This window comes from Delphinapterus leucas, chromosome 3 (assembly GCF_059928025.1).
Source record: "Delphinapterus leucas isolate spDelLeu-1000000601 "Yukka" chromosome 3, BTC_Dleu_Yukka2, whole genome shotgun sequence".
Lineage (NCBI taxonomy): Eukaryota > Metazoa > Chordata > Mammalia > Artiodactyla > Monodontidae > Delphinapterus > Delphinapterus leucas.
Window position 1 is genome coordinate 152,645,604 of NC_143131.1, and position 21,319 is coordinate 152,666,922.

At 44.7% G+C, this 21,319-nt stretch overlaps 1 protein-coding gene and 2 pseudogenes across 1 annotated transcript; 2 read left to right on the top strand and 1 right to left on the bottom strand.

Moving 5' to 3' along the window:
- LOC149749777 (UDP-N-acetylglucosamine--peptide N-acetylglucosaminyltransferase 110 kDa subunit pseudogene) overlaps positions 1 to 21,319 on the bottom strand; it is a 192,435-nt pseudogene that overhangs the window by 139,242 nt on the left and 31,874 nt on the right.
- Positions 1,658 to 3,327, top strand: LOC149749779 (putative POM121-like protein 1). The gene is given in 1 exon segment (XM_089908514.1): positions 1,658 to 3,327. A coding segment is annotated over 1 exon segment (630 nt). The 5' UTR covers positions 1,658 to 1,672; the 3' UTR covers positions 2,303 to 3,327.
- Positions 2,930 to 3,035, top strand: LOC149749780 (U2 spliceosomal RNA; annotated as a pseudogene).

Sequence of the window (21,319 nt, forward strand, 5' to 3'; positions counted from 1 at the left end):
CAGCTGTTGCTGGACTTTGCGTGCCTTGCGTAAGCTGGGAGACAGAGGCAGGAAAAAAACCCACCATAATCACCCTGTTACGGGCTGTTATTCAACTTTGGACTTCCAGGCCCCATCTGCCTGTTAGCGTTCACTTCTTAGAGTTTCAAGTGCATGCTGTTTGTCCTCTATCTTGCTCCATGCGGCTCTCAAGCCCTCGTAATATGACCACAGTTCTCGTGCCACATGTAAACATTCGAACACTTTGCAGATACTGAATTAAAAATCTATTATTTACATTGACTCCACCATTTTTATTTTCCTGGTGTGTTCATTAGAAAATTCAAAATTACATATGTGCCTGGCATTATGTATTTTTTGGTGAGCAGTGATCCAGAGGATGGAAATGTATGCCTCCTTCGACTCCTTCAACTTAACCCCACTCTGGGGCAATGTCCCAGCCAGGCAGAAACTGCAGGTGGAGCTGGAGACCTTGAAGAGTTTGGCTATACTTCCAGCTCAGCCCAAAGCCCAAGGATGATTCTGGACTTTCATTCTGACTCGTGCATTTCAGATCTTTCTGGGTTTGGACCTGGTATATATGTCCCTCCCAGCCCGCCCTGCCTGCCCCTTCAGTTGTCACCCCAGCAGGATCCGGTTGGCTTGGGCACTTCTGCGTTTTTTTTCTTTTTTTTGCACTTCTGTTCTTAGTGGCTCTCTCCTCCAATGTTACCAGGTGGGAGGGCAGGTGGACGCACAGGCGCTGACGCCAAATCTGCCACCTCGGGCGGCGGCTGCTGAGCCAGGTACCCTGCTCTCCAGCTTTCCTGCTCTGGTGGCCGGGGACCCATCCTGTACAGTTAGAGCCGGCCGGGGGAGAAGGGGCAGCTGCCCTGCCAAGAAGCTCATCACCCTCAAGGCAAACACCTCCAGCCCTCAGACCCCCGGGGAGATTCAGAAGCGCTAGACGGTCCAGGGGCGCGCATCCTCACCTGTGCGCCCCAGGGCCTGACGTGTACTCTGCGCATGCGCCACCCCTCCCTAAACTTTTGCGCCCCGCCAACGCACGCCCATTGTTCGCTCACAGGTTCCAGAGCTGCATCCCAGCAACAGGCCAAAGAGAGCGCACTCCGATTTTGGCCGAGTTGGCAGCTGAAGGAGAGTGCTCGGAGCCCAGCTCTCTATCCAAGGACCGACCTCACCCAAGTTCTCTAGGGGCAGTTACTTAGGTAGGCCATGCCCCTCACCCCCGCCCCGGGCACTGGGGGATCAGCACCCGCCAGGAGGGTTCATCTGCCCCCGGCCCGCTCCCCACGCCCACCAACTTACCGTGGCCGGCCCGGGTCACCCAGCTGTCTATGGCCGGCTACCCACTCGCAGGCCAGCCCACAAGTGTCCAGTGACTCTGCATCTGCGCTTTGCCACAGAGTCTCTGAGGCCACATTCTACCATCCCGCAGACCCTGCGCTCCTTTCTGGGGGTCCTTATCTCCATCTGCAGGCGAGGCCATCGGAAGAAGGCAGTGATGGGTGCTCGCACCTCCACGATGTCCCGCAGCTCAGTGTCCGCAGTGGACACAGTCACTGTCAGTGTGGCGCGGGGGCAGCCAGTGCCGGCCACGACACCCAGCTGTGTCCCGAACTACAGCACCGAGAAGACGGTGTCGAGGGCCCTGGGAGAGAGCGGGCAAGGGATGGCCAAGCAGGAGGAAGTCCCCACAGTCACAGGGAGGAACGAAGACCAGAGAAGCGGCCCCGATGACACCGGGGGCGCACGATCTGCATTTAGGCCCCTGGGAGGCTCTTTCTTCGTGCCCAGGCCTGGACCTCTGCAGAGAGACCTCCACGCCAAGTGGGCAGAAGACAGATCCACCAGGAAACTGTAGACCACTTGTATGAGCTCCTGCCCCCAAAGAAACGCCATCACGAGCTCATATAGCTCCACCCGAGGTTTCCCGCCAGTGAAGAGAAGGAGGGGTCCCGCCATACCGCAAGGGCTGCCCCAGAAGTCTGCAAAGAAAGGGAGCGAGGAGGGCCCTCCGTCGCCCTCTGCAGCTCCGGTGGTTTCCCGGAGGAAAAGCCAGCCTGACAAAGATGCAGAGGCAGCAAGAGGGCAGAAAGGGCCCTGGAGGAAGGGCTCCCGCACATCTGACAGTCCCAGGCCCCGAAAACGCAGGATTCCTCTGCTGCCGCACCGGCGAGGGGAGCCTCTGAGGCTGCCCCCAGGCCCTGAGCTGGGTTTCCCTGTCGCCACTGAAGACCTAGACTCCGAGAAGGAAGCAGCCTTCCGGCACATCAACAGTGCGCTGCAGGGTGAGACCTAGGCCATTGGGGGCCTGGGCGCCATGCAGCCTTCCTGTCCCTTTCTGCTGCCTGCCGCAGGGGCTGCTTCTCCGCAGAAAATGTTTCATAGTTATTTCTATTTTAATATGATCATGGTACATTAAAATGTATTAGTGCTTGCCTGTGAACACTAAGGTCACTTGACTTGTAATTGTCTATGTTGTTCTATATTTTTGTGACTAAAGGCATTACTTGGGGGAATGAAAAGAATATCTTGAAGCGATTTTGGCTTTTGATCTGCCACTAACTCCTATTTAACCTTAATTCAGGCGTCGGATTCTTTGACCCAAGGAAACAGAATAGTATAAAAAGAAAGAATGTGAGTGTCAGATGGTGGCAGTGATTAAGTATAGCAAGAGACGCCTTTGCAAAAGTTACTCTTGGTCCCAGAAGACTCTCACTTAGCTGTGTGACCGTGGGCAAGTCACTTCACCTAAATCTCTGAATTATAGGGCTGTGCTGATGATTTAAAAGTGACTGAGCACGGTGGACACTCGGAAATCCTGGGTTCTCAATAAAGCCACTGCCCTGCTCTTTGGTCCTTTGGGATTACTATATTAGTAAAATTTATACTTGACAGTAATTTTAGCTTAAAGTTTATTTTGTCTATTTCATCTCAGGCTTTTGGCTAAGATCAAGTGTAGTATCTGTTCTTGTCAATTTAAATAGCAAGAGAAAAGAAAGGAAAATAACGGGCATGCCCCCACACTCTTCAAACAATAGGAGTCTCTTAACCTGTTCCTTTGTCCAGAGACACAGGCCATTTCTCAGTGAAGGCCTCTGCCATCACTGAGGTTGCAGGGGAGATGTGGTAACTGGGGAGAAAAAGACCAATGGGGATGACCCCCTCACTCCTCAACATCCAAGCCCCCCACTTTCTCACCTGTCTGGCTAGAAATAAAAGGTTGATCCCATGGTTTTAACTTTCAGCTGTTGCTGGACTTTGCGTGCCTTGCGTAAGCTGGGAGACAGAGGCAGGAAAAAAACCCACCATAATCACCCTGTTACGGGCTGTTATTCAACTTTGGACTTCCAGGCCCCATCTGCCTGTTAGCGTTCACTTCTTAGAGTTTCAAGTGCATGCTGTTTGTCTTCTATCTTGCTCCATGCGGCTCTCAAGCCCTCGTAATATGACCACAGTTCTCGTGCCACATGTAAACATTCGAACACTTTGCAGATACTGAATTAAAAATCTATTATTTACATTGACTCCACCATTTTTATTTTCCTGGTGTCTTCATTAGAAAATTCAAAACTACATATGTGCCTGGCATTATGTATTTTTTGGTGAGCAGTGATCCAGAGGATGGAAATGTATGCCTCCTTCGACTCCTTCAACTTAACCGCACTCTGGGGCAATGTCCCAGCCAGGCAGAAACTGCAGTGTGTCTTGGAGAAGGTCTTTTGCATTGAGATAGTAGGATGCTCTTTTAGCTTCAAGAACTTGGATGTTGTTGAGTTTAACCTGGTATAAGTTCAAATTAGAGTGTTTTAATTTTAGGATGTTAAAGGTAATCCCCATGGTAAACACAAAGAAAAGAGCTATAGAATATTCCCAAAAGGAAGTGAGAAAGTAATTTAAATATTGTATTGTAAGAAATCAGCTAAACACACACAACGAAAGAGAGGAATGCAGGAAATGAGGGGCAAAAAAGCTTTGGGCAGATGGAAAAGAAACAGCACAATAGCAGAAATAAGTCTTTTTTTTGTCAGCAATTACTTTAAATGTAAATGCATTAAACTCTCCAATCAAAATACAGAGATTGGCGGAATAGGTAAAAACATATGATCCAACTATATGCTGTCTACAAGAGACTTACTTGAGATCAAAAGACTCAAGCAGGTTGAAAGTTAAAGGATAGAAAAGGGAATTCCAAACTCAGCGAGAAAACTCAAATAGTAACCAAGAGAGCAGGAGTGTCTATACCAATATCAGACAAAATAGACTTTGAATTTAAAATGGATCAAAGAGTTAAATATAAGAGCTAAACTATACAAATTTCTGAAGAAAAAAAGGGATAAATCTTCATAGTCTTGGATTTGGCAATGAACTCTTAAATATGATAGCAAAGGCACAGACAACAAAAGGAAAAAGAAATTGGACTTTATCAAAATTAAAATCCTTTGTGTTTCAAAGAACACCATCAAGAAAGACATAATACAACCTTCAGAATGAAGGAAAATGTCTGCAAGTCATATATCTGATAAAGCCTAGTATTCAGAATATGTAAAGAACACTGGCAACTCAACAATAAAATGTCAAATAACCAAATTTTAAAAACGAGAAAAAGAATCTGCACAGATACTGCTCCAAAGAAGACACAAATTGCCAATAAGCACATGAAAACATGTGCAAAATTATAAGTCAAAATTATGCAAACTGAAACCACAGTGAGACACCACTTCATACCCACTATTGTGCCATATAATTTTTTTAAAAACAAGCGTTGGCAATGATGTGGGGAAATTGGCACTTTCAATCATTGCTGGTGCAAATACGAAAAAGAAAATAGTTTGGCCGTTCCTCAAAAAGTTCAACACAGAGATACAATATGGCCCAGGAACTCCACTCCCAGGTATATGTCCAGGAGAAATAAAAAACATACGTTCACACAAAAACTTGTACATGAGTGTTATATTGTCGTATCATTATTCATAATGGCCAAAGAGTGGAAACAACCCAACTATTCGCCAACTGAGGAATGGAAAAATAAAATGTGTTATATCCATACAATGAATATTATTCAGCCATTAAAAGGGTGAAGGACAGATACATGCTACAACCTGGATGCACCTTGAATACATTTTGCTTACTGCAAAAGTCAGACACAGAAGTCCGCACATTGTGTGGTTCTATTCATATGAAAGGTCCAGCATAGGAAAATCAATAGAGACAGAAAGACCCAGGGCTGGGGTGAAAGGGGTGGACAGAATGAGAATGACTGATACTAGGTATGAGGTTTCTCTTGGGGATGATGAAAATGTACTGGAATTAGAGATGTTGATTGCAAAACCTGAGTACACTAAAAGCAGCTGAATCACACAGTTAAAAAAAATGTGAATTATATCTCAATCAAAAGATAATATGACAACCTTTTTATAGTCATTACTCTTGATCAGTTTCAGGATGGAATTCTCACAGTGACTTCAATGGAGTGGCTTGTATGGGATGATATTTGAGGCTCAACCCTTTGGGACTAGATGTTCATTTTGAGCTGTTGAATGACGGTGAGGGCCAGCCAGTATATTTTCTTCACGGAGGATCAATCCCCATATGGTATCCTTGGTTTGAATCCTTGTCTTTTTCTCTTCATATTCCTGAAACAAGCTCCTAGGAAATACATTCACAATAGTGAGAGGTGTTGACATCTTCCTGGCAAAAGTCTTATTCACAGGTGAAACTTCAGATCTCCTTATTACTAGCTGCCCGGGGAGTCCCCTGAATCAAAGTAGGGCTTATGAAGATGGACCTTGCATTTTAGCGTGCACTTAAAATACCCAACAGGCTGATCACATGGGGAAAATAACTTTATTTACATGAGACAAGTACAAAGTCAGCACAACACAATGAGGGAGAGTATGGGTGCTGGTGCCTGATGGCCTGAAATCAAATCCTATTCGAACGCCATGTGTACCTGGGAAGGTTAGTTACTTAGCTCTTCTGTTTCTCAGTTCCCTGGCCAGGGATATGGAAATATTAGTAGGACCTGCTTATTCGTATTATGTTCTGAGGCTAAAAATTAGTAAATACAAAGCCTGAAGAAAAATGATGGGTACTTCATAAGTGCTACCTACATAAATGTTCAAGTATTAAATGCCTGGAAGAATAAGTAGGTTGTCTCCAGAAAGGGCACCTAGGAGGCTACAAATAGGAGGATAGAGCCTACTTTTTCACATTGATGACACGAGTAAGAAGTTTTAGAGCTCATGGAAAGAATATTATTTCTTGTGATGCACTGTGGGGTGGGCAGAGTAGGGGCTGTGACCCATATTTTATGGTTCAGGGCACTGAAATTTAGGCAGATTGAGTAACTTGTCTAGCGTCACAACACTGATGAGTGATGGGTCTGAGGCAGGGGAGGGACAGAGATTCCGGAACACATGGACATGAGATCATACCCTGGATACACAAACCAAGAGCTCTCCTCACTCCCTTTCCCACATCCTCCTGCCCCAAGAATGCTGCAGGGAGACAGCTGGTACTCGGAGGAGGTGCCTGGCCCAAGAGAATGGCTCAAACCTGGACCCACCTCCTGGCTCTACGTTTCAATCCCTGACCCCAAATACAGTGTCTTTCCCCCAAATGCAGACCCCCTGATGGACCAGGGTATCCAAATATGTGTGCATCTCCCCTCCCTTCCCCCTCAGCACTTGATTCTAGCAGCTGATTTGCAGTGAGACTTCCTGGTGGTCAGGTGACCACCCTGAATGACCAGTAGTCTACTTGACTCCCTAACTGACTCAAAACCCAGGACATTCCAAACCAACTGCCCACATGACAGTTGCACAGAGAATTAGCATCATCTTCAACTGATCAAACCCGGATGATGAGCAGTTAATATTCATTAGCTGGGAACAGGGTCTACTGGGCTCGTGTTTTGGTGGCTTAACACATGAAGGTTACAGGCCCCCAGGGTCTCACTGACTAGAAACTGACCAATCGTCTGAGCAGCTTGGACTAAGGCCTGGCTAAGAGCGGGCAGTGGCTGCACGGGCTCTGAGTGGGCACCTTCCCTGCCCAATCCTCCCTCAGCCAGATCCAGGCTCTGCTGTACAAACTACAGCCATTGCTCCTGAATCTACTTGCTGGTATTAGTTCCACAGTACCTTCAATGGAGTGGTCAGTGGGGGTGCTATTTGGGTCCCTACCCTGTTGTTTGGCCAGATGCTGATTCTGATGTGCCTGAACCACCGCTGCGGATGGCCAGCAGATTATCTTGATCACAGATGATATTCTTGTGCATCCTGTGTTTGATTCCTTTATAATCTTCCTTTTCTTCTTGGTACCCGAGTCATGATCCTGGAAAACACAACAAAAACTGAGAGAACTATTGATATGTTGCTGGGAGAAGACCATGCAGAGGTGTCAATTCATTCCCAGGTCACACGTCTGTTCTCTTTGTTCACCAGCCTCCTAGGGGAGTCTAGGGGAGTCACGTGAATCGAAGCTGGGCTGAGAAGAGGGTGTTGCAATGTGGTGTGCACTTAAAATAGCCAGCAGGCTGACTGCACGGGACATGACTTTATTTAGTGAGATAATATAGAAAGGGAGCACAGCACAGTGACCGACAGAGTGGGGGCTGGTGCCTGATGGTCTGGATTCAAATCATACCAGAAGCCACATGAACCTGGGAAGGTTATGCAGACCCTCTGTCCTCAGTTCCTTGTTCTGTGATAGTGGAAATGTTAATAGGGTCCACTTATTAGTATTACATGATGAAGCTTAATACAGCAAATCAGGTAGACCCTGATGAAAAATGATGCTTACTTCATAAGTGCTACCTAAGTGTTCAAATATTAAATGTCTGGAAGAATAAGCAAGAAATGTGGTAGTGCTGCCTCCAGAGAGGGGACCTGGATGCCACAGGGCAGGGGAGTGGGGAAGGTTATGGGTGTGATGCTTTAGAGCTTGTGAAGAATATCTGTCATCATCTCCTGTGATCCCCACATCAGCCCCGTGGGGAACTCATGGCAGGTGCTGTGAACCATATTTTATGGTACATGGCACTAAAATGTTGAGATTTTAAGTGACTTTCCCGGAGTCGCAAAGCTGATGACAGATGGATGTGGGACAGGAATGTAGTTGGTTCCCTGGGACAGAAATCCCTGAACCCCTGAATCCTCTAGATGGTGCTCTGGACTCCTGAGCCCAGGGCTCCCCTCCCTCCATCCCCCCAAGCCTCCTGCCTGCCCCATGGTTGCTCCAAGGACAGGAAGGGTCTGAGCCAACAGGAGGGCCCAAGCCTGACCCACTGCCTCCCTTACATGTTGATCCCTGACCCCACAGCTCTTAAATATCCCTGAAAGAAGGTCCCTTGAAGGATCAGGGGGTCCCATCTACGTCCCTCCTCCCTCAGCGTCCTCACACACTGGGTGAGCCTCCTGGTGGTCTGACCAGTGGTCGGCTTGTCTCCACGTGGCTCAGAGCCCTGGTCTCTCCAAGCCAGTTGCCCACATGGCACGTCTCTAACAAATTAGCTTGGTCTTCAACAACCAGCCCTGGATGCACAGTTAGTGCTGATTAATCAGGACAGTGGCCTGCTGGGCTGTGCTTGGTGGTTTAGTGGGTGAAGCTGGCGTGCCCCACTGTCGCCTATTGATGTGAGCAACTGTCTGAGTAGCCTGGGCTACGGCCTGGCTGGGGAGGGGCCGTGGCCGCACTGGCTCTGAGGGCGCACCTTCCCTGCTCATCCTTCCTCATCAAAATCCAGCCCCTACAAACTCCTCATCCATCCCTAGACCCTGCAGTGGCACAGGAGAGAGGCCCATGCCCTTCTAGAGGGACCCCTCCATAGCCACAGCCTAGAGACCCCATCCCAGGACTGTCTCTGAGGATGACCCAGGCCCTCCTAATCTCTGTCACCAAATGTTCATTCCACTAACCCGATGGCATTGTCCCTTCTCTCCACGTTCCCAGGCAGCGCCCAAACACCCAGTGATCCTGTCCACATCAACCACTGGAAATACCGCCACGAAATCCCAGTTTCCTTCCTTTCTGAAAACCTCTAGGTTTAGACTGCTAATATTTGCTTTTGGATTTTGACATCGACATTCAGAAGTGTTTAGCCTGGAATTTCTCCTGTCCTGTAATATCTACTGCTGGTATGACATCAGTATTCTCCTGGTCCGATGAAAGCAGTGTGGGTGTGTTCCCTCTGTATCTGTTCTCTGGAAGAGTGTGTAGGAGACGGGCATCGTTTCTGTCTTAAATGTTTGGTAGAAATCAGAGGAAGCCACCTGGCCCTGAAGTTTGTTTTGTGGGGAAATTTTTTTGGCATCTCTTTCTAATTGAAGTTTACTTGGTGTATTGTACAGGGCACAGATCTTAAGCATAGAGCTTTATGGTTTCTTGTAAATATAAACACATCTGTTACCAACACCCAGTTCAATATACAGGACGTCCCCAGCACTCTGGCCGCCCCCTGTCGAAGAATAAGTGCTAACTTATTCGGTTATAAGAATGAAGTCAGTTACTCCATGTATATTCCAAGTGCAGTGATTTACACACAAATAACTCAAAATGAGTGTGGCAGCACAATGAGAAAGTAGTGGAGGGTGCTGGAGGGCTGGGAGAATCCAGTCCCTTTGGGATTTCCGCTGTGGAGGTGGGGCCAGAGTAAGGAAGCTGAGAGGAGCTTCTCTGAAGCATCTGGGCTTTTACAGAGGGAAGAACTACTGCTCCCCAGAGTGCAGCGCCCATTGTAATTCACTGAGCCCTCCCTTTGCGGAGGGTGCTTTCTATACTTGTGTGTTATTTTACATAGAAATGTTTAAAAAAATAAAGAGGAGATCAATTTTGTTTGATGTAACAGCCTTTCACTGTTAAAAGTAAGACATATATCTAAAATTATGCTAAATATGTACAGCTCCGACAGGAAGTAACCGGCACTCACTACCTGACTCAGGAGCGGAGGCGGAGCAGAGAGGCGGCCCTCCTTCCTTGGCCTCGTGTCTCATTTAAGCTGCCAGACGCTGCACAAGCTCCATCCCCTCTGAGTCTCAGGCTGAGGCCTCCAGGTCACAGTCTTCACAGGAGTCAGACGAGAACCTGCCACACAAAGGCAGGGACTGGAGTCAGTGGGGAGGTGGGCTCCCTGGGGTCGGTGTGTGGGACCCAGGGGGCTACTCAGACCCTGCAAGTGACTTTGGGCCCTGACATCCCCAGGGCTCACATCCCCAGGGCACTGGGGCCTGTTTGCTGCTCTTTGCCAAGTGTGTTCTGGTAGCAGAGAGACCTGTCCTACAGGGGCGATTTAACCTGGGCATTTGGCCGGGCGGCGTTCGAGCGACTGGTCCCCTGAACAGTGAAAGTGATGCAGAGGAAAGGGGAGGCACTGGGGCTCCAGGTTGAAAAGTGTGGGTCCCTCCCACCTGGGCGCTGTGAGGAGTGGGAGGTCTGATGACACAGGTGGGAGTAGTGACCCTGTCCCTCCAGCCCACACGCAACACGGCCCATCATGAGACCAGCACAGTGGAAGTGGGCAGAGAACCGCAATGTTCCCTTTTCCCCTAATAATCGTTTTTCTTTCTTTAACACCCCAGCCAAACTTGCCTGTGCTTTTTAATTTAAAAATATCCTGATGCTGTGGTCACAGAATCATAAATTCTATAGCTTTGCTGTATCCCAACGTGAAAAGTTTGTAGAAGACACTGCTTTTCAGCATGTAATAAAACCAGATGTATTTGTTATCTAATTTTAAGGTCATAATTAATTTGGAATCCTGGCCCTTTAACTCATCCTAAATTAGCATTGCTTTGAATTGCCTTCATTTTGTGTGTGTGTTGTATTCAATTTTTACACATCTATGAAAAATCTATAGAACCTCAGGTTGAGAAATGGTGCCATGAGGTGACCCAGGCCCTTCAGTGGGGCTCCACAGAGGCTGAGGGGTCCCCAGGGGTTGGGCAAATCCCAGCCAGGTGTGGATCCTGCAGTGTCCCCTACCGGATGACAGGGCTACTGTGTGCCCACAGGGATGCAGCAGCGCTGGGCCAGGTGAGCTGTCTGCTTGCATGAGAAGAAGCCCCGGTTCCTCTGTCCTCCTCACCCTTTCCCCAGGACGCCTGAACTGGGGGGTACCAGGGCCACTCCAGATATCTCACCACACCTGGGGATTAACTGGGGATGTTGTCTGCTGACCTTGGCGGGTTGGGAGGGCAAGGCTGGGTCCTGCAGAGGGAGATGTTGAACCTCACCAGGGACACTCTTTACAAAGAACACAATGTGAACAACACCTCCAGGAGTGATGTACGTGATGACCCCACAGACACCTTCGGCCCCCCATCTAAACATAAGAGCCTGGCATCTTCAGGGATTCTATGGAACGGGGACTGTTCCCTGGCGAGATGCACTCAGGTCATCCTCCAGTTGCCTGCGCAGATTACCACCATTCTCTTCTCTCCACCTTTTTGTTCACATGCAGTGGTGAGCACCTCTGTGCTCTTCTCTGGCTTTTGGGTTTTCCTGAAGCGCCAAAAAAAAAAAAAAAAAAAAAAGTCAGGGATGGCAAGAGAAGCACATACACTTATTTGCCTTCTGCTCTTCCTCCTACCCTCTCCACGCTCACATTTCCTCTTCTTGTTCTTCCTCATCCTTTTACTTCATCCCTTCTCTTGAATCCAGGATGAGAGAATTTCTTTTTTTTTTTTAATTGGATGAGTCAGTCTTCTTTTACTTATTTATTTATTTTTAACGTCTTTATTGGAGTATAATTGCTTTACAATGGTGTGTTACTTTCTGCCTTATAACAAAGTGAATCACCTATACATATACATACATCCCCATAACCCCTCCCTCTTTTGTCTCCCTCCCACCCTCCCTATCCCACCCATCCAGGTGGTCACAAAGCACCGAACTGATCTCCCTGTGCTAAGTGGCTGCTTCCCACTAGCTATCTATTTTACGTTTGGTAGTGTATATATGTCCATGCCACTCTCTTTGTCACAGCTTAACCTTCCCCCTCCCCATATCCTCAAACCCATACCGTTTTTATGCTAAGTTATATTCTACATGTACCTGGAAAAATGTTAAAAAGATTTTTAAAGAACTGCGCATCTATTTTTGCAGCTGATTTGCCTGTTCAAGGCTCGCTAGCACTTTATCCATCTCAGTACTATTTCACTTAGTAAACAAATGCAGTTACCATAATTGCTGCATATGTGTCTGTGTTCCCTTCTAGGTTATATGTTTTTGAAGTTAGAAACTATATTTATATCACAGCCCCTATGTATGGCACAATATCCATTGCTAATTCAGATTGTGTTTTAAGATATGAGACAAAATTTAAGACTTTTATTATAGTCATAAACATCTAGCAAATCAACCAGAAAATAAAAACTAATTTTCAATTGGTTGGCCAAGAACAAAAAAGGGAGGAATACCTAGTGCAAAATCATATCTCTAATAACTACTGTTGGATTTAGAGCACACACATGCTAAACTTATTTTAAAATATCTTCTTATCAAAGATTTGAGGTTGGACCGGAAAAAATTATATCAGAAGTGAAAATAATTATGTGGTCTGACCAGCGTGGATCACAGAAAGTAAGGGTATACTATATATAAAGTAGATAAACTACGAGGTCCTGCTGTATAGCACAGGCAACTATATTCAATACCTTGTAATAACCTATAAAGGAAAAGGATCTGAAAAAGAAATATATATATATCTGAATCACTTAGCTGTACACCTGAAACACAACATTGTCAATCAACTAGTCTTCAAGGGAAACAAAACAAAACAAAGTAAGTGTAAAGGGAAGTATAGTTTTATAAATTCACCTCTGATATCCAATGGACCAACTGAAAGAAAACAGAAAGTACAACTTTCTAGGAGACAGGACATGGCCAGCAAACCAGGCCGTTACCCTCGGTAACGGTCATACCTGCCAAAAAATATACAGACTAGCCTGCATTCAGGAATACATAGGAATTCTTCATTTATCTGGCATTGTTAGGCAATGAGGTATTGCATGTTAGGAGAAGTATTTTTAAAATGACAAAATGAAGAGGAGTTGTTTTAACCTTCACTCGGTAATTTTTTTCTAAAATTAAGAAATGTATCCACTGGTGTATTTAATGTTTCCGTGATAACTCGGGGTCATCAGTTCAATCAACGTTTGCATGAATAATGCAAATGGAAACAAGACAGGCATGCTTACTTACTGAAACTGAAAATGACATGGCACTGGCTGGAATAACTGATGAGAGAGCACGAAAAAAGCAAAAATGAAAACAAACCGTGATCAAGAAACAATCAGTCAAGTTCTGACTTTCTGTACTTAGTTTCAAAATGAGATACCACAAATCCCAGCGAGAGACTCCAGCATCATCAGCTGTCTTTCTCCTTTGTTTCCACCTTCCTTTCCTTCTCCTTCTATCCTAGACTGTTCCAGGCAGTGCTTATGGCTGCTTGCAAGAGAAATTCTAATACTTGCTTTCTCTCACACAAACTTCACAATATGTCCATGTGATAACTAGTGTGGAGGTAAAAGACAATTCATCACAGAGACATCTCCTATGAAAATAAAATTAGAAACTAGCTTTTAAACATGCAGAGAGAAGGGCGTGGAGTCAGGCACTAATTTCCTTGCGAATTCCTCTCCATTTCTAATAGACGTTCTTCTTTACCAAGATCCCTTTTTATTGGTGTCCTATTCCAGACTGCTCCACCCCGCCCATCCTCATTCTGTAAAATACATTCACACTCTTTTGTGACCCTACTTATTTGCCCATTAAATAATCAATCATAGAACTGTCGGAATTATTTACAGAGTGAAATTAAAATGCTGGAGTCACTTGGAGGGTTTAAGCAACTCCACCAGAAAATACTGGGCATGGATTTAAAAGAGGCTGCGTGGGACTTGCTCTTGTCCAAGTTCTTTCTCAAGAAGTATCTGAAATAAGCCTAAATTCAGAGTTAATCAGACTGGCCTGCTTTCTCAGGTGGACTGGAACTCATTGCTCTTTCCCCTCAACTCCCTGATGTCAGCGGCACTTTCCGGAGAGGAGGTGGACTTCTCTGCCTACTGCAGAAGCTCAGTTCCCCCCGGGCCCACTCCGTGTCTGAATCCCACACTTGAGGCCACATGCCAGCCTTCCCAGAACATTCGTCGTCTCATTTCAGTTTTTGACCTGCTCAGATTGAGTCCCTCTAGACTCTTCCTCAGCTTGAAACCTGATCTTCCACCACTTTCCCTGACCTCGATGGTAACCTGCCTACTTTAGGCCTCAGGTGCTTTAGCTATAAATTGATATATTTGCCCTTAATTCTAAAGTCTTCTTTCTAAAGCTCTACAATGTGGTGGCTCCTTGAAAATGTTTCTCTTTGCTGGTTGTAATTTTGTACAGAATTAAAAGCACAGCTACTCTAAAAGACAGTAAGTTGCATTGGATAAGGAAAGTGTGCTCTTGTAGTTAGAGTAACAGGGATGGAAGACGACTTAGTATGTTTTAAGATACTCATGATCCATTCTCGTGAGAGTCGGGGGAAGAAGGGGAAGAGAGTTAATAAAATACCAAATGTTTGTGACAAATTAAGTTCAAGATGTAGCTGATAAGTTACTACTTGAATAAGCCACACAAATCCAATTCAAGTTTTGCTTTATTTTTCTAAGAAGGGATCCCAGTGAACTGAGTCCCATGTTCAGTAACTCCACGTTCAATGGCTTAGTCTTTAAACACTGTTATGTTGCTGGAAGAAGAAATATTGCCCACCATTCCTAACTGATGTTTAGCTATCACGCACATTTGAAATAAATTTATTACTTTGCCTGATCTCAGGGTAATACATTCCAAAGGGGCAAAGCACACACGAAAAGTTATGGAGTCTCCATCTTCTACACTAAAGTGTGCAATAAATTACATATTATTTGGCCGTTAAGTTCACAAGCCATAGAAACCATTCCATTTGCAATGTATACAGTGGTAATCAGCAGGTAATGAGAATGATATAAAACCAAACAGACCATGTATGATGGCACTGCTGCCAATAAAGCAATCATTAAATGCATTCATATGCATCTACGATAGGTAAGCTCTTTGAGGGCAATTGCTATGAATTCTACATACCTGTCAGGATACTATATAGAGCCCACTTTCTATGGCCTTTATTCAAAGACGCTGAGAAAGGGTTACTCTGGGTAAATTCAGACCTTTTCTCAATATAGAATTTGGTCAACATGCATTCTGAACAGCAAAATTTCACAGTATTTTCCTACACTAAGTGCCACCTCAGCAAATGCAGGATTAAGTATAATGGATTATAAGAAGTGAGAAAGGAAAGATGGAAGAAAAGAAGGAAGGTAGGAAAACGGTGGGTATGGAGTACTTCAACATTTATGTAAAGAGTGGAACTAAAACTAACCTGAGGTTACCCTGAATTATTAGCATACGCTATAGAAACTTAAATGAAAAAATAAAAAAAACCCAGCAAGGGAAACCCAAAGATTCTCTGTTTTTTCACTTTACTGCATATATACGTCCATCTTAAACAATCTATATGCTTATATCCAATAAGAGAGCATTGTTTTGCAAGGCTATTTGGCTTCTATCAGCATGTAAAGGTCGGACAACTCAACTTTAGCAGAGTCAGCCTTCAGGTGAATAATTGCTTCTTTCAGGTTGTGAACATTTGAATTTTCCAGAAATGTTTCCCAAAAAATGAAAACTAAAAGAGTCCTAGGACAGCGTCCTTTAGAAGTTTTATAGTACCAAGGTTTTTGGAAGAAGAGTATTCTTGTCAATTATCAACACAATGATTCCAAGCAGGTCAATTTTTGCTGAGAATATTATATAACAGAACCCACTTCACCTCCATTATACTGACAATGATCTTCCTTACTTCAACCTTGTGCTGCTTAGTAAAGTTGAAAATACGGAGCCAAGAACAGACAGTGACAATGCCAGAGACTCAGATGTACCTATAAGTGCCTTCAGACAACATCAGCCACCCAGGCTAAAGTCCTGGTTTAAAACATCCCAACATGAATGAATCTCAAAAACTATATGCTGAGCAAGTGAAGCCAGATCAAAAGGGCACCTACTGTATTATTCAACTTACATGAAATTCTAAACTGGGCAAAAGTCATCTCTAAAGATAAAAAACAGATCCGTGGTTGCCTTGGGGTGGGAGATGGGGATACTTTTGCAAAAGCCTAGGAGGAAACTTTCTAGGGTTTTAGAATTGTTATCTATCTTTATGGGGGTGGTAGTTATACAAATGTATACATTAATTAAAAGTCACTGAACTATTGACTAAAAATGTCTGCATTTTATTGTATGTAAATGATACCTTAATAAGGTTGATTACAAAATGAACCAAAACCAAAACAAAGCAGAAGAGAAACCTCTCAAGACTTCAAAGGAAATACACTGTTTTCTTCCAGGGTACCAGATTGGAAATGAGGCATTGGTCTGTTCTACCCTCAGCTTATCCCTAGGGTTATCTAGTCTATTTTAAAGCACTAGAGTCCCCTATCAGGAAAACTCACCCCATGTTTAATTACTTTGATTTCTTCTCTGCCTCTTCTCCCAACACACTGAAGTCATTCACGGAAGAAAAACCAGCTTTTTCCAACTTTGCATCATGACACATTCTTTCCAAAGCTATTAGCTATAGAATAAAATTTGGGTACACTTTGTAAAAAATCTAGCTTTTTGAGCCTTACAAATCTTAACAGTTAACCTATTGCCTCCACTGGAATTTGGAAAAAAATTATTTTGAAAAGGAATAGCTGAGACTTGACATTTTTTTGTGTGTGATTTTCTCTTCCCCTAAGAGAGAAGTGAGTAGGAATGAGAAACACATACATAAAGAAAAAAAATTATCTTGCTGCCTTTGCATGGTTATAATTTATAGGAGGCCCTTTTCAACAATAATCTATTATCAGAATCAATAAAATATAATCTCCATGAAGGCCAGGCCAGGATACTTGTCTCTTTTTCAGCAGATTGCAATACAAACCACATTCATGGATATGCTTCTTGATGATCTTTGTAATACTGTAACAGTTGACCATTTCCTCATGCCTCTTCACCTTAACTTCAACCTGGTTTTTCACTAATGACTTCACATTTCCTTCTCTAACACTTGGTTGTGGGCCTCTTTTCCAACTCCAACTCCAACTCGCATTTCACTCTGGAACCAAAGGAAGACTCACACCTTCCTGCTACAGTTGCAGATTATATAGACTAGAAAAAGGAAGGTTGCCAGATGGTGGTTTACATTATCTACAGACTGTCTCGGCTCAAGGTTAACTTCCCTGGGAGAAAACCCATAAACCCAGAAGCATCAAAAATAACCTGCATGTGCAGGGGGGAGACAGCTTTGCTTGTCTCATTTTACATTCTTTCTGATTTCTGGGCCCTGGTGATTTATCTCCCATGGAATGGAACAAGGAGGGGAACAAGTAGGGACAGTCCCTTCGAGCTAAGAGAAACACTCCGGGAGGTTTTGAATCAGACTTGGTGTTTTGTTAGCCAAGTTACAGGAGAATTTTTAAAGTGGGGGAAAGGGAAGAAGGAAGCGGACCAGGAAAAGAATTTAAGCCATCATCTATAAACCAACAAAGCACTGATAGTTCCAAACATTATGTCACAAACTAAAATGACTGATGTAGGCTCAAGTGGTTTATAAAACCTATAAAAAGACTACAGCAGCAAAGTCCCCATTTATCTGTAGAGTTCAGAAACTAAAACAAGGAATATTTTAGCTTAAAACCTTATCTCAAGAGAATCATATACACTTCACATGAATAAAAATACCTGAAACCAAACATTTTTAAAAGCTCCAATACCCAAAATATAAAGAAAAATATTAATCCAGAAGACTCAATCAATCCATGATAATCACAAAACGGCTGGGCAATCTCTATCTCCCTTCCACACTAACCATCCATCCCATGGAAGACCAAGGGAGATCAGACCTTCCAGACTTACCTTCCAGACCTTCCAGACACCTGGATGCTGCAAAATTCTATGGAGACTCCTTGTGGAGCAGCAGTTTCCCATCTCTTGTGTCTCTCCCTATCGTGATCATGATCATGCAGGAAGCAAGTCTGGCTGTGCTATCTTATCATTGTCTGTCACCCATCTGCAACATGGTATTGTACAGATAAGGAGAAAGTAGTTGCCTTTCCCCCGGAAGGTTGAGGCTCAGGTACAGGGTAATTCTCCTGTGCACACAGTCATTATTTAGGCCGACTCAGTGACTTCAACAGGCTTAATCATGTGATCAGGTTTGTTGCCAGCTGCGTAATGCTCCCACATCTGTAGATAGAGCCGCTCTAGGTCCATTGTGTATTGTCTGGTGTTGAACAGAGGGCTAGATGTTCTCTGCTTCCAGACTTTGCCACGAATTTTCTTCAGGTATTCTAGATCAGTTCCCAGTTTCACAGCTATGTCTTCATATTCTTGACTATTTTTAGCAATAAGCTCAAGACAGCCTAAACAAGTGAGCTGGGAAGCTGCAACTCGGGAAGCAAGAGTCTCTCCTGGCATAGTCACCATGGGTGTCCCTGACCAAAGGACATCCATCCCTGTGGTGTGTCCATTACAGAGTGGAGTGTCCAAGCAGACATCAGCCAGCTGGCCTCGCCGAACATGTTCCTCTTTAGGAGCAACAGGTGAAAAAATGATACGGTTCTGGGGAAGGCCCATATTTTGTGCGTACTGTTGAATATTAGGTTCTCCTACTGCTGGAAAACGCAACAGCCACAGTACACTATTGGGAACACGCTTCAGAATATTTGCCCACATCTGCAAAGTAGATGGGTCAATTTTATATAACTGATTGAAGTTACAGTACACAATGGCATCTTCCGGTAACCCGTACTGAGAACGTGTGGTTACAATAATGGTACGGGGAACCTCCTCTCCAGTGGCAGCCTTAATGTTGATCTGGGTAGTTGCCAGTCCATTGCTAAGACTGAATCCATTAATTGTTATCTGAATTTGTCCTCTGTTAATCATTTCAATAACTGCCTCTGCAATAGTATTCATAGGAATGACAGGCATATTAAGAGCTGTATTACTGCTGTCTGCGGTGTCTCCTCCCTCAGGACATTTCATCTTGACAATTTGCACATCTGGGAGACTATCAAGAAATGCTTTGAGGTCGATGCCATTCAGCACAATCCGATTGTCATAAATGTGCCCATTGGACTTAAAATCGATGACTGCTTTCTTGTTCAGGTGAGGGAACATATTGGCATGATCACCAATAAAGAAAGTATGGGGCATATAAGCCAGTTTCTCAGAATACTGCTCAGCAACTTCAGCAGGTGAAGTTTCCTGATCAGTGATGATGTAATCCATGAAAAGCACGCCACTTGTTCCAGGGTAGCCCAGCCACATTGCCTGAATAGGAGCTGGCCTGAGAGCAAAGAGTTCATTTCGAGCACCCCTGGTATAACCATTCATATTTACAAGGATGTGTATACCATCTTGATGGATGCGATCAGCTGCTTTCCCATTGCATGGAATCTGAGAAAGATCAATGAAATGATGGGCTTCTGCCATCACCTTCGCTCGGAAGTTTCTGCCGTCATCTGGGCTCAGGGCATAATAGAATACCTCAAATTTATCAGGATTGTGCGTGCCTGGAATAGACTGCATAAGATGAGAAGTAGGATGATTCCCAAAGTCAGAACTCACGTATCCTACACGCAGTCGACCATCACTGAGCTTCAAGTCTTTTGGATGTTCATACGGTGGTTTACGAAGGACACTGATCTCATCCAAGGAGAGGTTCCCAAGGATCTCAGCAATAGCCTTCCTGAAGCCATGAGAAAGAGGATAGAGCATACTATGATGAGGCTGCACAGAAGGCAACCTATTCTTCTCCAACTGGTCAGCCACAATGCTGACCAACTTCTTCATTCGCTCATCATAGTCTGTCCAATCACAGACAATCTGCAGGCAATGAGCCAAATCACAATAACCGTCAGGAAAGTCAGGTTCAAGCTTCAGAGCAGTGCGATAAGAAGCAATTGCTTCTGGAATATTCCCTGAATCCTTGTGAATGGAAGCCAGATTGCTGTGGGCATCTGCAAATGCAGGGTTAATCTGAATGGCAGGAGTATAACACTGCAAGGCTCCCTGAACATCCTGCATCTCCTTTAGAGTGTTTCCCATATTACAGTAGGCGTCAGCCGAGGTAGGACTGATTCGAACAGCCTCCTTATAATGCATCGGAGCTTCCTGCAGTTTTCCCTGCTGCTCCAATACACTTGCTAAATTTGAATGGGCAACAGCAAACTCTGGGAAGACTTCTAATGCTTTACGATACAAGCGAACTGCCTCTTCAATGTTTCCCTGGTCTCCTTTGATATTGGCTAGAGAGTCTGCATGGGTGGGGCACAGCCGCAGAGCTGTATTATAACAATCTTCTGCTTTGGCAACACGGCCCTTCTCTTCCAGAGCGTTGGCTAGGTTGCAGTAAGCATCACGGAAATGTGGTTGCAATCTAATAGCTCACCAATAGGTGTCTATTGCCAGATCTATCAGGCCTTGCTCGCAGTGTACACAAGCCAGGTTGGCACGTACCACTGCATGATTTGGACTCAAGCTTAGGGCACAAAGGTAAGCTGCCACAGCTCTGTCAAAAATCCGTGCCTCTTTCAAGATATTTCCTAAATTGATATAAGCATCCAGAAAATTGGGGTCAAGGGTGACAGCCTTTTCAAAGTGATGAATTGCAAGCCAAATCTCCCCTTGTGCATTGAAAACACAGCCAAGATTACTCCAAGCTACTGCAAAGTTCGGTTGCGTCCCCATTGCTTTCAAATAACATGCCTTGGCTCCTTCCAAGCGACCCAGGGCTTTGAGCAGGTTCCCCAGGTCACTGCGAACACAGTACAAATCAGGATTGTACTGAACAGCAGAGACGTAAGCTTATACTGCCCCTTCCATGTCACCTGCTGCTACCAAAGCAGCTTCCAGGTTAATATAACCATCGATGAAATCTGGTTTGAGACGTAATGCATGCCGGTAATGCTCAATTGCTTCCTGCAACTGCCCTCTTTCCTTGTACACATTCCCCAAATTCGACTAGGCTTCTGCCAGAAGAGGGTTCTGTTTAATTGCCAGAGTACTAAAGTGGGCAGATGTGTCCAGCCTTCGACACTGGAAGTGTAGAGATGAAAGTAGAAAATAAAAGAATAGGATGTGATTTGTAGTCGATACTACTTTTGCAAAAATTAGAAAATACAAAACAATTCGGTATTTCAAATATATACATATGTTTAAAATAACTATAAAGGTGAGTTGGGAGATTACA